Source organism: Dunckerocampus dactyliophorus, chromosome 3, assembly GCF_027744805.1.
Source record: "Dunckerocampus dactyliophorus isolate RoL2022-P2 chromosome 3, RoL_Ddac_1.1, whole genome shotgun sequence".
Classification (NCBI taxonomy): domain Eukaryota; kingdom Metazoa; phylum Chordata; class Actinopteri; order Syngnathiformes; family Syngnathidae; genus Dunckerocampus; species Dunckerocampus dactyliophorus.
Genome location: NC_072821.1, coordinates 10,659,715 through 10,675,313, shown reverse-complemented (window position 1 = coordinate 10,675,313; position 15,599 = coordinate 10,659,715). Strand labels below are relative to the sequence as shown.

The following is a 15,599-nucleotide window of genomic DNA, read 5'->3' as shown; positions in this document are numbered from 1 at the left end:
GTGACTACGCGTGGGTCACTTAATAATTTCATTAAAATTCAAACGTAATTTGAACTTTGAGAGTGTATAAACAAAAGATAAATGTGATAACATCTTAATGCCTGTCTGAGAAAAGTGTTTGGGCTTTTGTGTATGGTGAGGCGTTTTACAGCCTTAAAAGATATACATGTATAATAGTTGTACAAAAATATAGCTGACTACCTTGCGGATTTCACTTATAACTTATTTTGGGAACCTATCCCCCGCTATAAACGAGGGAACAGTGTACTGTACAGGATCTGTACTGATATCAGATCGGTATTGGTATCGTATAGGAAGTTTAAAAAGTTGTATCGGGAGACCCCTCGTTTGGGGTTTTAGGATTGAGGTTTTGTCACAATTAGGCTTTAGGTGGTTTAGGGGTTTAGTCCATGGTTTGGGTTCACGTTTTTGGGTTCGAGCTTTGTCAGGTTTAGGGTTTCCTAGGGTTCAGGCATAAGAACATGAACATACAGTCATGGAAAAAATGATAAGACCACCCTTGTTTTGTTCAGATTATTGATCCATTTAAATGCCTGGTATCACTAAAGGTACATTTGCCAAATAAATGAACTCTTATGAGCTATTTTTGGTGTCATTGTTATATTTTTCCAAACAAAAGCACCTTTAGTTGTATCAGGCATTAAAGTGAACAAGAAACTGAAGAAACAAGGGCGGTCTAATCATTTTTTCCATGACTGTATATACAATGAAAAAATCATGTATATTAGGTTAAGTTAGGACTCTAAATTGTCCCTTAGTGTGAATGTGAATGCTTGTTGCTTTTATGTGATTAATACGGTCCCTTCCTCTCTTGCTAAGTCAGCTGATACATGCTCCAGCTTCCCTGTGGCTCTACACATTTCAAATGAATGCATGGATGGTTCCATTTGGTGTGGAATAGTAAAGGTAAAGTAGAAGTGTCTCTACATTGTGATTGATGACAGTGAGTCAATGTAAAGAGTGATGGTTTGACGTCAAACACACAACAAGCTTTCATCCAGGATTGCTTATTCTGTCACAAAGATTTCATTTTAATCTCATTATCCTGCACTGAAATTGAATCCGGCCTTTGAGAGATTTTGCCCTTTTTGGTGTGTGAGCATTAAACAATCTGTCATGATTTAACATGACAATTCATTTCCAGAACAGCACCTCTTACTGTCAAGTAAAGGAAAAGATCAATTTGACCTGGTCACACACAGATCTCTGCTCCTTCGTGCGTATCATTCAGCATTAAGGCATTAGGAGGACACAAGTGAGGCTTTTTTTGTGCACTAGGAATCTGAGAGCTCGCTGAATATGCTGGCGATCGTGCTGGTTTCCATTCTGATACAGGACATTTGTATTGCGGTGACAATACCTTTTGTGTTTGTCACTGGTCAGGTTCGTCTTGGTGCCTTCGTGTTTCAAGGTCTTCTCCAGGGAAAGTGGTGCATCCCGAATTTGTAGGGACATCACTAAAGTATCCTGACCGGCAGGTAGGGTCTCCTCATCTCCTCCCTGTTGGCCCAAATGTTGTTTGGCGTAGTCAAAACCTTGTACCGGCTGAAAAAAAATAGAATTTAAACACAGGATGCCAAAAAGTTAAAATCAGTCATATAAAACGGCGTCAAATAATATCTATCATGCAATGTTTTAAGTACTGTATGTGTTTCTGTAATATTTTAAGGAAATACTTAGGGCCTTGATAGGTTTTTCAAAAAGGACCCATTATGGGCCATTGTAACCCGCCTGCTTCACACTGCCCGTGCCGGGGCTCCAACACATGACTGTTGGAATAGGAGACGAGAGAGCTTACCATTCGGCTAAAAGCCCAGACTGTCAACCCAATGCTCATAGCCGCTCATAAGGCCGAGGGAGTGAGGTTTTACCAATGCACACTCATCCGTTACACTAGAAGAACCAATTTATAAAAAGATATTGAAAAATACATTTTAAAGCAAATGAAATAATGTTGTACTATTACAGTAATGAGAATTTTTAATTAGATATATTTTTCTAAATTACTTTTTGTTAAAAATATTAAATACAGTAAAGATAAGATATCAAAAAGTGCTAATTTAAAAGTATAAATTATTGATTTTAGATTTATATATTGTCAAATTCAAAAACAGCAAGAAGAATTTCCTGAAGACAGTAATCTAAAAATATCCGAAAGTGATTATTTTTTCAGACGTGTCCAGAGACTTTACGGGAAGGAAAAAAAAACGAGTTGCTGCTGTGCCTTCAACTGGAGAAGATAAATTGATTTAACTAAAGCCCCTTTTCATCTTCTTCCAAATTCTTGTTGAAGAAACACTCACAGAGGGTGGTGATAAAAGGAGATTGGCACATTTTCATAAAAATATAGCTATGGATTTAAACATTAAAATACAGTAGGGGATGCAGGGAGGGAGGAGAAATGATTTAATGTGTGTAGAGAAAGGCAGCACATGAAGGAAAACGGAGTGAAATAGTGTAGGTGCACTCCTACCGTGTGTCATAAATTGCCTTAGCTTCAATGCATCTGGCCAGTGTTGCAAAATCAATGTGACACTCCACTGAGCAATACCGTCAAACTCACTATGTTTGTTCATTTTTTACACTGACGTTAAATGACTTGCACTGACCGTAATATGAAGAATATTTGCTAAATGAACCAATCACCATTTTTATTCCCGGTGAAATCACCGTGTGAGTGTTTTTACATGCTAAAGGTCACAGAGGGATCGATTTTGTGCTGTAAAAACCGTGGATTACAGTGTAGTGTGGCACTTTTATTGGTATCAATAAAGCAGCGGAATGTGCTGAGGGCGTCACTTTTTGTTTTCATTCATCTGCGCTGATCCAGTCGGATGAAGAGAGCCCCGACTCAGCAATAATAACCCAGGACACAGGAGGTGCTGAGATGAGTTTGATGTGGATATACAGACACCCTGCCGCAAGTTCACACACTCGTGCTTCATAAACACTGTCTGCAAAAGCCGGCTGCGTGTGTCGCGTAACATCTGGAGGATGCTTGAAGCCAATTGCCTTTCATCCAAGAGATTCTCATTGTAAAACGGTTTATGACTCCAGAGGGCTGCTGTATCGTTAGCTTTCATCAGCATGCATGAATTTACTGCAGTGTGGTAGTCGCTATCTAATCCCCTGACTTGGTACTGTGTCATGAAAGAAAATGATTTACCTGGTGGTAGTAGTTCACATCTCGCCGATATGCCATCTGAAAGTGAAATAAAGCGTTTTAACAGACCTATTGAAATGTATACTTATGTCACAACATTGCCGAGTGACAAGTAGTAGCTATGTTAATCATGAAAAAATAAATGCAAGATCAAATAGATTGATCACGGGATGAATGGAAAGAGTCTGTAAGAGCCCATGTTTACTTATCAGTGAAAATAATTTGAGTATGTGTTTTTTTATGTAATGTTTTTTAATACATTTTTGGCTCAAATTGTACTGAGATGCCAAAGTCACAGTCACAGTAAATTGCTGTTCAGGTTCTGTGGTTATCATCACGCTTTTCCTACGTGCCTTTACTTGTACCCATCTGTGGTGGGATCACAAAAAAATACACAAAGGCCAAAGGGAAAACCTCGTCCTGGTTTGAGATGTTCCAAAACACAGGTCTTAATGTTTCTGCAAACCAGAAAAACGGCACTCTTTATTAGGGTTTTTGTTTTGTTTTTTTTTTACTTTACAGTGCAACATCCCGCAAATGTGTGTTCCAAGTAAGTGTCCACTCCAATGTGCAATGTATGAATGGTCATAGGTTAAAAGCCAGTGGTCAAAGAACTATTTCAAATGAAATGAGATGGAACGTAATTATGCTCTACAGGATGGTTGAGGTGGCATGGATAGAATGACAAAGAAGGGTTTATATGCAGTATATACTTGTAGAATCTATATCCTATATAGAGACCTTAGCTCGTGGATTAAGGTTGCCGATGGCATCCGCTTTAAAGTCCTTCTTGTTCTTTCTGCACAGCACGGCTGTGATGATGAGGATAATGAGCGTCACCACGGCGATGGGCGCCAACACTGCGGCTATGATCCAAAGGTTATTGGGAGGGTTCTTGACCACGGCTGAGGAATACAAAACATTATCATCACTTAATTTCATTTCATTCCACCCGTCATGTTTTTAATTTAAAATCCCTTTAGTGACCACGTAAGCAGGGGGCTTGCTGTATGACTTTATTTATTTATTTTATTATTCATTATATTTATTTTATTTATTACAGAGCAGTACATCAGTAGGCTACTTTTTGTAATTAGTATGGGCCGATGGGTCAGTAATGATTGAGCGCTCTGAATTCTACCTAGCAACAAGTGGCTGTGCAAATGTGACATGACCAGGAAATAAAGCTTTAGCAGTTACACTCATGACCAGGATTTTAAGACCAGTTGAAAAATTGCTAGAATTTACATTTTGCACTGTTGGATCTTAAGGAGGTTCTAAATAGAGTTTCAAAATGCAAAAAGAAGAAATGGGACTGAGACAAACATTTTTTTGAGTAAGCAATTTATTGCAAACAGCCATTAAAGTGAAATAGGCTGTTCATCAGCTGATCAAAAGTTTAAAGGGATAGTTCGGATTTTTTGACGTGAAGTTTTATGACATCCCCATCAGCAGTGTAGTCCAGCAACAGCGACTTCTAAGTCTCCTAAGTCCAGTTCTGGTCGGAGTTCGGTGATGAACAACATAGTTCCGCTTCGTTGCTGGGGACATTTAAGTAAAGAGTTTGGCTTCTCAAAACAATATGCGTTCAAAAGACTAATACACATGCATCTCAAAAATGCCTTCTCTCGAAAATCTGACCTCACAAAAAGCTCAGCGTTATATTTGTCTCCCGCCGTATTCCTGCACACTGTTGCCTGTGCATTGATGTGTATGTGATGAACACACTCACGGTAATGCACGGTAATCTCCCACGACAGAGCGCCGTGGCCATTTTGTTTACGTGCGACAGTACGCAGGGATACGCTGTTGCAGGACTACACTGCTGATTTGGATGTCATACAACTTCATGTCAAAAAATACAAACTATTCCTTTAAGATCGCAACCTTTAAAAGCCTAAATCTTGGCACAAATGTGAATTCAATGCCATTTTCACGCTGTTATTATCTCTTGATGGCAAAGGCAAAAAAGTGTTCTCTCTTTGAACACGGTTGGAGTGTTGAGCTGTATAAGCAAGGCCTCTCACAGTGCGCCATTGCTGCTGAGGTTGGACACAGCAAGACAGTCATTGTAAACTTCTTAAAAGATCCTGAGGGTCATGGAACAAAAAAATCAAGTTGTAGACCTAAAAAAAAATGTCACCGGGCTGAGCTGGAGGATCCGATTGGCTGTCTGTCGAGACACGTGACGATCTTCGGCTCAAATGAAGGTTGTTACTGGTGTGGAGTCGAAGCAGTCCAATAACCATCAGGCGGCATCTATGAGAGAAGGGTTTTAAGAACAAAAACATCTTCAAAGGTCTTGTCTCCTTCAACGCCACAAAGTTGCCCGTTTGGAATTTGCACAACAGCACCAAACATGAGACACTGAAAGGTGGAAGAAAGTTGTATTCTTTCATGAGAAAAAATGTAACCTTGACGGTCCTGATGGCTTCCGCTGTTACTGGCATGACAAGGAGATGTTTTCCATACGACACAGTGGAGGGGGTACCGTCATGATCTGGGGTGCATTTTCCTTCAGTGGAACAATGGAGCTGCAGGTTGTGCAGGGGTGTCAAAGGCAGATGGCTGTGTGGAGATGTTGCATGGTGCATCCCTCATGACTGAAGGCCCTCGTCTGTGTGGTAATGACTGTGATTCTTCAACAGGACAAAACTGCAGTTCAAAATGCCCATCTGACAAAGGGCTTCTTCCAGAGGAATAACGCCACTCTTTTGCGTGTTCCCCTGATCAAAATCTAATTGAGAACATTTGGGGATGGATGGCAAGGGAAGTTCACAAAAACGGACATCAGTTCCAGACAGTGGTTGCCCTCTGTGAAGTCATCTTCACCACCTGGGGCAACATTCCCACTAGAATCCAGGAAACACAGGCATCAGGCATGCCCAAACCAATTTTTGCGGTGAGTCCTTTTTTGAAAATAGCATTTCAACTATTTTAAGGAGGTTTCAGGGTTTAGCAATGGTCATTTGGCCAGCTGATGAACAGCCTATTTCAGTTTAATGGTTGTTTGTAATAAATTGCTTATGTGAATGTAAATTCTTGCAATTTTTCAACTGGCCTTAAAATTTGGATCAGGAGTGTATGCTGCTGCATTGACTAGAACAAGGGTTCCCTTGTTATTAAAATCTGATTATAGTTCAAGACTGTTGAAATGCGGTAACAAAAATCAAATCAATCAATCAAACAAATACTGTAGTTTACCGTAATATAGCCCATCTAAGTGAGTTTTTCTACTACATTCACATTCAATTTTAGGTTTTTGCATTGTAACTCAGCACATTCTAGGAAGTAATTCTAATATTGTTCAGTATTGTTCAGTAAAACATAAACTGAACAATATTAAAGTCTATAAAATATGGAGGAAAAGGCTTCTTGAGACGTCATCTGTACTTCTGTGTAGAAGGTGTCGGACGTTTCGCTCCTCATCCGAAGAGCTTCGTCAGCAAACTAATAAGTGCTGGTAGCTTAGGCCTTAAATACAGTAAGAGTGGGCGGAATTGGTGTGCCAACACCCTCCTCCTATTGGTTCGTTACACTAAGCCTGGGCGGAGCAGTGGTATAATCCTATCCTGTTATTCACACCTACGATAAAAGGGAAGTGTCGCTCCCTGAATTGGGTATGAACGACTCTGATACTGGCTAGTTAGCATCTATTGTTCTGGCTCGGCCCTGCCTTCACCTCATTTGCAAGACTAAGAGCTGTGGGTTTTGGTCTCAGTAACCTGCTGAACACAGGGTCCAAATTAAACCTCAAACCACCATTCCGATTCAATGATGGGTTCTGTTGTTTGACAAAAATAGCTTCCTTAACTCCTCTTTCAAACCATCTGTTTTCTTTGGCCAAAATCTTAACCTCGCTGTCCTGAAAAGAGTGATTGGTAGCTTTCAGGTGTAGATGTACTGCTGATTGAGGACCACTAGCATTGTCCCTGCGATGTTGATAAAGCCTTTTTTGGAGCATTTGCTTAGTTTCCCCAATGTAGTGCTCTTTGCATTCCTCATCTTTACAGTGGATGGAATAGACCACATTGCTCTGTTTCTGGTTTGGAGCCTTGTCTTTAGGATGCACTAATTTTTGTCTCAGGGTATTTACTGGTTTGAAATAGGTAGGAATTTTGTGTTGCCATAAGATCCTCTGGAGTTTTTCGGAGACCCCCGCTACATAAGGGACTACCACTCCTCTCCTTTTTGCTTCTGTGGGCTTTTGGGTTTCTTTCCCTACTCTCTTCTTTAAAATTCTATATATTCTATAATCTTCTATAAAATATGATACAAAGGACAAGACTGCCTATAATTATGTGCTTGGTGAGTATGTGGCTAAAAGCCTCCACATTTGGCACAAGTTCATGTAGAGTCTATTGTGGCAACAATGTACTGTATGAGTGAGAGGATGCTGCAAGCTCTTAACTCCCTCGACTGTCTCTCTCTTGCACTCTTCACCAAGCTGAAAGCAGCTCTGCAGCCCGAGCAAACTCAAGTCCTGCCGGGAGCATTGGAGAGAGATTAGAGAGCGCAAAGCTTCTAGCAGCTCTTCTTTCTAAACCTGCCATGTGTACGGGGTTTGTCACTCTGTCAACGTCTACGTGTCAAACATAAAAGCATGCCGGTGCTTACGTTCTGCTTGCAGCTGAACAAAGTAGCCCAGGGTGAGCGCCATGGTCTGAGAATCCACCGTGTTGAGGACCTTGGCAGCAGACGTGCCCGCTAAAGGAATCCCATTGTGCTGCACGTAGTACGTCATCTCTGCTGGGTTCTTCAATCCTGACACCCTTTTCATACTCACCATCTGACCAGGAAAAACAGAAGTTGTCTGCTTTAAGTCTTAAAATCATCTGGAAATCAATTGTAAACATATAATAATATACTATAAAATAACAGATTTACTGTAGAAGCTGGAGCTTATCCTAGCTGTCTTTTAGGGTGAAGTACACCCTTAAGCCCCGTTCCCACCAAGAAATACGTATTTAGTCCAGTGATCCAACAACAGTCACTGACAAGCCAGCCAATGACAGTGTATGAAGCTAGAACTAAACCAGAAACCCAAGCCACAGTATGAGGAGTAGTACAGTAGCTTATGTGCTGACTGAGATTTGAAAATCCTGGGTGGATGTTTTTTATAGATCACAAAAAGTAGACGTGTCTTCACAATGTAACGGGTGTAATATTACCAATATTTTATTATTAATGCCTTACATCACTGCTCACCACACGTCATTGATTGATGAGATTGCTTCCCTCAATGTCTGCATTAACCACACAGGCTTCCTGCTGGACAACTCTGTCTCCTTCATACCTGGACAGTGTAGCTGCCGACTGCGGTAGCTCGTCTGAATCGAGTGCCTTGCTGGCCTGCCAACACAAACAACTCTGCAAGTCGCTGCTCCATCAGACTGGCAAAGCTTTGGTACAGTCCCTCCAGGCTGTCGTTATCCACATCCTGGATTACTGTGAAGGGGGGAAGACGCAACAGAGAGCCCCAGGGGGTTGTTTGAAGGTACAACAAGATACATGTGTGTTTGTATGCAAATTATGCGCATTTGCATGGTTTTTATTTCAAGTTCCACCTAGGCTGAAGACCATAAAAGTCACTCTGAGCACACTACCTTCCTGATCAATAATTGCCCCATGGAGATTAACGTTGTTCCAATTTATTCAGGGTCAAAAGGCCATATTTCTGACTGTACGTCTTGTTGAGTGTCACTAAATGCTTTTATCATGGAAAAGACCTTGAACAGACTTGGCCTCACAAGCCAAGCAGTCTCAGTCATCTAAAATGTCCATTAGCAATGGACAATAATGCATGCTTTTTTTGTATTAACAGTTCTGCTATAATTGTCTTAGGGTGTCCAAACGTTTTCCACCAAGGGCTGCTTACTGAAAGATCAAAAGATAAAAGGGGCCACTTACGTATTTATTTATTTTATAAAAAGGCTACAAAACATTTTATACACTCCTGATCAAAATTTTAAGACCAATTGAAAAGTTGCAACAATTTACGTTTTTAATAAAATAAAAAAATCCCAATAAAATATAAAAATGAAGGAGGAACAGCCAGACACTCAACACAAAAGGGTCTGGAGTCAAGAGGAGTAAGTAGTTTTGAACAGGTGAGTTTTAACTTGTGATTTAAAAATATCGACACAGTCCAGTAGACAGATGTGTAGTGGAAGAGTGTTCCAAAGTCTGGGTGCTGAGTAGCTGAATGCCCGAGCACCGAAAGTAGTCATGTTAGAACGAGGAGTGGCGAGCAGGGCAGCGGATGATGAACGGGACGGGATGTGGGGGGAGATCAGGTCATGCAAGTATGGCAGTGCCAGGTTATGGAGTGCTTTGAAGGTTATGTGGAGGAGTTTATACTGAATGTGTTGTCGGACAGGAAGCCAATGGAAGTTAGAGAGAACGGGTGTGATGTGGTCAGAGTATTTGGTGTCGGTAATAATTCTGGCGGCACAGTTTTGAATAAGCTGGTTGATGGGTGAGTTTCTGTGGAAGACCAGTAGGAAGGACATTACAGTAATCAAGGCGTAATCAAGGTGACCAAAGCATTAAAGAGAATTTCTGTTGAGTGTTGGGAGAGAGCGGGTCTGAGTCTGGAGATGTTGCGAAGGTGGAAGAAGGATGTGTGTGAAAAGTTATTAATTTGGGATTTGAAAGAGAGTGTGCTGTCGAGGATGACTCCATGCTCTTGACTCGAGAAACGATAGAAACTTCACAAAAAGTAGGGGACTGAGGACTGAACCTTGGGGGACACCGTGAATGATTGTTGAGCAGCTCAACAATCCTCCCGCGTTCAAAGAGAGAAAATGTTTTTGCTTTTGCCATAAAGAGATCATGACAGTGTAAATACCTGACAAAAAATTTCATTGAATCCACATTTTTGCCAAGATTTTGGCTTTTACACGTTGTGGTCTGAAACTTTTGATCAGCTGATAAACAGCTTATTTCACTTTAACTCTTGTTTGCAATACATTGCTTATTCAAAACACTTTCTTGTTTCACTCCCATGTCTACTTAGAACCTGCTTAAGATCCAGCAGTGCAACATGTAAATTCTTGCAACTTTTCTGTAACATTTTGATTGTATTTCAAGACAAAGCTTTGTGTTACTAGTTATTAGCTTTTTGTCTTCACTTTCAGATTTGTTTGTGTTAATTTTTTGTGCCGCAGACCAATCAAAACCAAGCCGCGGGCCGCAAATGGTCCCAGGCCGCGCTTTGGACACCTCTGTTACACAGTATGTGCACATACTGAAGCAAGAGTGGTTTCGGTATAAATATTCCAGTACATAAAATTCAAGGTAAAGTAAAGAACAATAGAATATAATAACTGGTGAATATTTTTACCTGTGATAACCCAAAAGTCTCTTGTGGCAATAGAGGTGTTCAGGTTGTGATATTCCAACGCTGAAAAGAACAAAAATATTATTTAACTTCTTCCACTTAAACCAAAGTATCAAGTTCAGTTTTTTCATCTGCATTACTGATTTTTTTAAACCATTCTCATTCCAATGGTTTTTTTAAACCATTCTCCATTCTCTCCATTCTCTATTTACTCATAATGGACTACAACATTTCAAACTCTGTGTAAAGAAATCAACTCAGTCATTCTTTTATTGCTTGAAGGAAAAAGCAAAATCAAATACAACAACGATTATGCAGAAGAACAAAATTATGTGACTTAATCCAGATTGTATCAGTCATCCCTGCAATCCACGTTCTATGCTAGTTGAGAATTAAATCATTGTAATCTGGTTGTAATGCGTAAAATACTGTATGTGAATTTGTGCCGTGTAAATCTGAGCTGCCTGCATGTCAGGCAAACACAGCAGCAAGGAAAGCGTTCAGCTGCCTGAGCTCTGGTCCACGCCGCTGTGTTCCTTTTTACATCTATTTCCTGCCTGATTAAGCTGCTGTGCTGGAGGCTGCTGCAGTGTTTGTGGGACTGCTGCATCACTGGTCTGTGAAAGCAGACTCATACGTATGCTCAGGCATGATGGCAGGGACGCCACAGGAATGGTGGCTGGGGATGCAGCACTGTAAACAGGAATGTAGAGCTCTAGGAAATCAGTTTGATGTAACACACATTTTGAGCCAAGATGGCACCGAAGGAAGCAGCTTGACCGTATCTTTGAATGATGCAAGTTACCGCAAAAAGACCCTTTTTGCCAGAATGTTTGCAAATCATTCAGGTATACCATTTTTTAACTTGGAAAATGATTCATGTCTATAACTATTCACATCAAAGATATAGAAGAAGACATTTACACAAACACAAACATAATATGAGAACAATTTTAAAGAGAATAGCAATCAGTAAAGTCGATCTTCCCTCAAACTAATATCAGGCTCCATCTTGTGTAATGAATGAATTCTTTCACCGTGATGTCACTGGATGCATTTCACAAATAAACACTGTTTGTTCAAAATAAGGCAAATACCTCAATATGCAATATTAAAAGTGCTACATTTCCTTTAAACATTTTGTTTAACCATTAAAGGTTAGCATGTTGGCCACACAGTCATTAGATCTGGAAGATTTGGGTTTGTATCTCCATTTGGGCATCCCTGTGTGGAGTTTGCATGTTCTCCCTTCGGGTGTGTGGAATTCCAAAAATAGAATATTAATTGGTGACTCTAAATTGTCCAGAGGTGTGAATGTGGGTGTGAATGGTTGTCTATATGTGCTCTGCGATTGGCTGGTGACCAGTCCAGGGTGTACCCCTTGTCTCGCCCTAAGTCAGCTGGGATAGGCTGCAGCCCATCCCCGTGACCCTAGTGAGGACAGGCAGTATAAAAAATGGATGGATGGTGGACGAAACTGCATGCTAATAAAATTTTCTCCCGTAGTATTGAGCTTGCACAACTATGGTGGACATCTTATCATGACCCTCACTTAAACATATGTACAATCCAAAGGCCAAATTTAGGGATTTAATTTAAATAATTCCAGACTGCAGTCATATGAACTAACAATAGGCTGTATTCAACCATGAAAAAGCATGATTTATTAAATGATAAAACCATGATAGAGGGAAGCTGCAAAATCCAAAGCTGGAAGTGGCAAGGGACGACTGTATCAGCTGATAATATCGGTCGGTATTAGTCAGTCGGTATTATAGGACAACCCTTTTTTTTTCCACTGCGTCTCCATTCACTGGATCTGGTAGATCACTGCACCAGTTGGCCCAAATTAACAACAAAAATCTATTTAAAATGATTGGCTAGATTTGCACCTTTAGCTGAATCTGCAACAAAATGTAATGGGGACTTACTAGTTACAGTAAGTATTTGTTTTGCATAGTACGCAAGGATTATCTACTGTGCATAACTAAATGCAAAAATGGTGTTCAGCAAAGGTAACAGTATCATTGCTGCTCATAAAGCTGCAAATGTGCTTGCATGCACATCAGAGAAAGGTTATCTGTAGATCACAGCAACGTCAGCGAATGTTTAACGATTTTTTAATCCGATTTGGTGATGCAACGTATGCAGTTTTTATTACTAATTGGTTCTGTGTCAATCTATTTCAATGGGATACTACAAACAAGAGCTCGGAGGTCTCAATTTTAAGCCAGCAACATTTCTCTCCATAACTCCCAAATGTAACAAGCAAGTTAGAAAACTCTCTCATAAATGCTGTGGTGGAAGATTGATTATTTGGACTCAAAATACGTATAGCTAGAACCTAGCTCTTGTGTTCCACTTGGGAGAAAGTGAGGAGCAGAGTGGGAGCCGTCCAGCCCACATAAAGCATTAGAAAGTCAGTGGTGTTATGAACAGGCACTGCAGGGCAGAGGTATCCCCCCGCTGTTAATTATTTTCCAGCACAAATTGACTTGGAGGTGAGGAGGGAGTCACACCTACACACCTATGAACACCTGTGGCGTCACTGAAGGACAAAGTGAAAACAAACATTCCCTCATTTTGCAGTCTGGTTTCATCGTGTTTAATTTTTACTCTCTGTTCTTAAGCTTTTCAGCCTTCTAGTTTTCTTTACTCAGAAACGACTTTAGTCCCTAATGTCATTTTAATGAGAGCTTAATTTAATGCTCATTATCATCTTGATGGTTGATGTAAACAAACTGGCTATATGTCAATAGTGTCACAGTGATGCTGGGAGCATCTGCCAAAGGGATTATAAAATCCCAGAATGCATTGAATACAACGTGTCCCACTCAAAAGCCTCCTCTAAACCTACTTAGACAATGATTAAAAATGAAATGAAAATATATGGGAAATGCCGTGTTGAGCTTGGGAGGTGTCACCATGTAACATAAAACACGGCTGACACCGCTGTTGTTTATCAGCAAATTTCATATTTTTGGCACAAATACCTTCATACCGAATTTGAAACAGACGAGTTGGTGACCACTGGTCTAGAGGGCTCTAATAATGTTAAAAAACATATTTAGAAGGTTGTAAATGTTTTTTTATGCTGTAAGTACGAACATATTCCACTTATAAATAAGGAGTCGTACTTTGCGGAAATTCACTTATTACGGTCAGGTCCGGAACCAATTAACCGCAATAAACGAGGGATTACTGTATAGGAAATAAATGTAGATAAATACAATTGTTTAGTGCATCGCCATAGGTGCCACCTTTGTTGTGTGGCATAAGACGATAGATTCTCAGTGAAAACAGGGTGCATTGCCCCAACTTCACAAGCAGGGTCTCCCCTCCCAACACGCAGAACACACGCTGTGCGTATGGTCCCACGAGGCAAATGCACAAAAGTTGTCAGCGCCGTGAGGCCTAGAGCACCAAGTCAGCCTGAGGCATGAGAGAAAAAAAACAGACGAGTAACCTGACACTGCACTCTTTGCCATCGTGATTGACAGCACACGGGAGAATACGAGAATAAAATGTCAGAAATCACCTACACCTAATAAATGCAGAGGATGCAGGTTTGATTTATTATTTTTTTTACCTGTTAATTTGGTAATTCGTAATTCGTATTACTCCACATCAACAACATCGAACTAAATACTAACTAAATATGAAATATCAAACTAAACGTCCACATAAAATTCTGCTTAGGGCCCCAATTTGGCCAGGGTTGGTCCTGTTCACAAGTACTGGAGTTGCACATTTCATTTCCTTTTTTTACTTCAAGGTTTTCAGGAATGCAGCACAAGTTCCCCATAATAATCCATTACAAGCACCATCACACTGAAGTAAAGCTAAGCTGACTGGTGCAAAGCCGACAATGTCGACAAAAGGAATGAGATGGTTGTGGACTGCACATTGACGATTTTCTATCATGGAACTAACTGTATTTTCCTTTTGGGTTCATACATTTAAAGTAACGTGGCTTCTAATTAGGCCTATGAATCTTGTGTTTGGCTCAAAGCACATATGCATTCTGGATGAGAACAGGCTGCACACCAGGTCTCTATGGGAATCCTGTTTAGGCTCCTGCTGACTGTTTGTCATCCTTACTTTTTTCTTTTTTTAAGTATTAACTAAAGCATAGACTGTGCACTTGGCTTGCATATGAGGCAGAGATGAAACATTGTACAGCTGTTAATTTGTGTTTTAGCAACCATAACTAGCAAGGTCGCAAAAAGGTTGTGTAGGATGTGCACTGATGTGATAAATCAGTGTATCTACAGTACAACCGAAAAACAAATAGCCAGCATGCTTGGAATGACATGTTGTTGTAGGTCTCACACTGTTGAATTACATTTGACAAGCGGATGTATTTCAGGGGCCAAATTGTGACTTACGCTCAGCAACGATAAGAGGCGGGTAGAAGAGGAAGTAGCCCACCAGTTCAGCGGACAGCTGACCAAGGAGGTTTGACGCAGTGGTGCCATTAAGAAAGACAGTCCCATTCTTCACACTGTAAACCAATGACACAGCAGGAGAGCCTGCAGCTTGGGAGACACTCAGCATCTGGGCTCAGGATAAAATAGAAGAAGAAAATACACTGAAGGTCAACAGAAAACGCATTAAAACATATATTTGAATGGAATAAATATGGAATCCCAGCTTGGTTGAATTCAATGGATATCTTTCTTGAGTTAGTTTCCTCACTTGTACAGACAGTTTGCTGTTATCATTGAGCACTTTGGCCTGTGCTTCTGAAAAAACCTTCTCCAGCCTCTGTTCCATCATTTGGGAAAACTGACAGGATCGCGGATCATCGGCAACTCCCACAAACTGCAGAACTAGGACGAGAAACACAAAAAAGGCTCAAGTGTACATTTGATTTGTGATTACTGCTTATATTCTGAGTCTGTGTGCAGTGTAGTTTCCGCCTAAGTCATATCAAATTATTAGTGGTTTTGGATGGCGAAAAAAGAAGGAAGGATACAGGAAACAGGATATTTTTGTTGCTATCTAGCAACTGATCTAATAAAACCTGACTTCAGCAATACAGCATACTTATTATTATAAAAAGCCTTGTAT

The 15,599-nt window shown here is 40.4% G+C and overlaps 1 protein-coding gene across 2 annotated transcripts in view; it reads right to left on the bottom strand.

The window, feature by feature from the left end:
- kiaa1549lb (KIAA1549-like b) overlaps nt 1-15,599 on the bottom strand; it is a 66,544-nt gene that overhangs the window by 12,991 nt on the left and 37,954 nt on the right. For both annotated transcript variants that reach the window (XM_054770605.1, XM_054770606.1), the window contains 8 exons: nt 15,225-15,358; nt 14,915-15,083; nt 10,530-10,589; nt 8,481-8,632; nt 7,802-7,973; nt 3,926-4,089; nt 3,188-3,223; nt 1,382-1,566 (listed from right to left, as the gene is read on the bottom strand). In XM_054770605.1, coding sequence (XP_054626580.1) covers nt 1,382-1,566; nt 3,188-3,223; nt 3,926-4,089; nt 7,802-7,973; nt 8,481-8,632; nt 10,530-10,589; nt 14,915-15,083; nt 15,225-15,358 — 1,072 coding nt within the window. The remainder of the gene's footprint in view (nt 1-1,381; nt 1,567-3,187; nt 3,224-3,925; nt 4,090-7,801; nt 7,974-8,480; nt 8,633-10,529; nt 10,590-14,914; nt 15,084-15,224; nt 15,359-15,599) is intronic.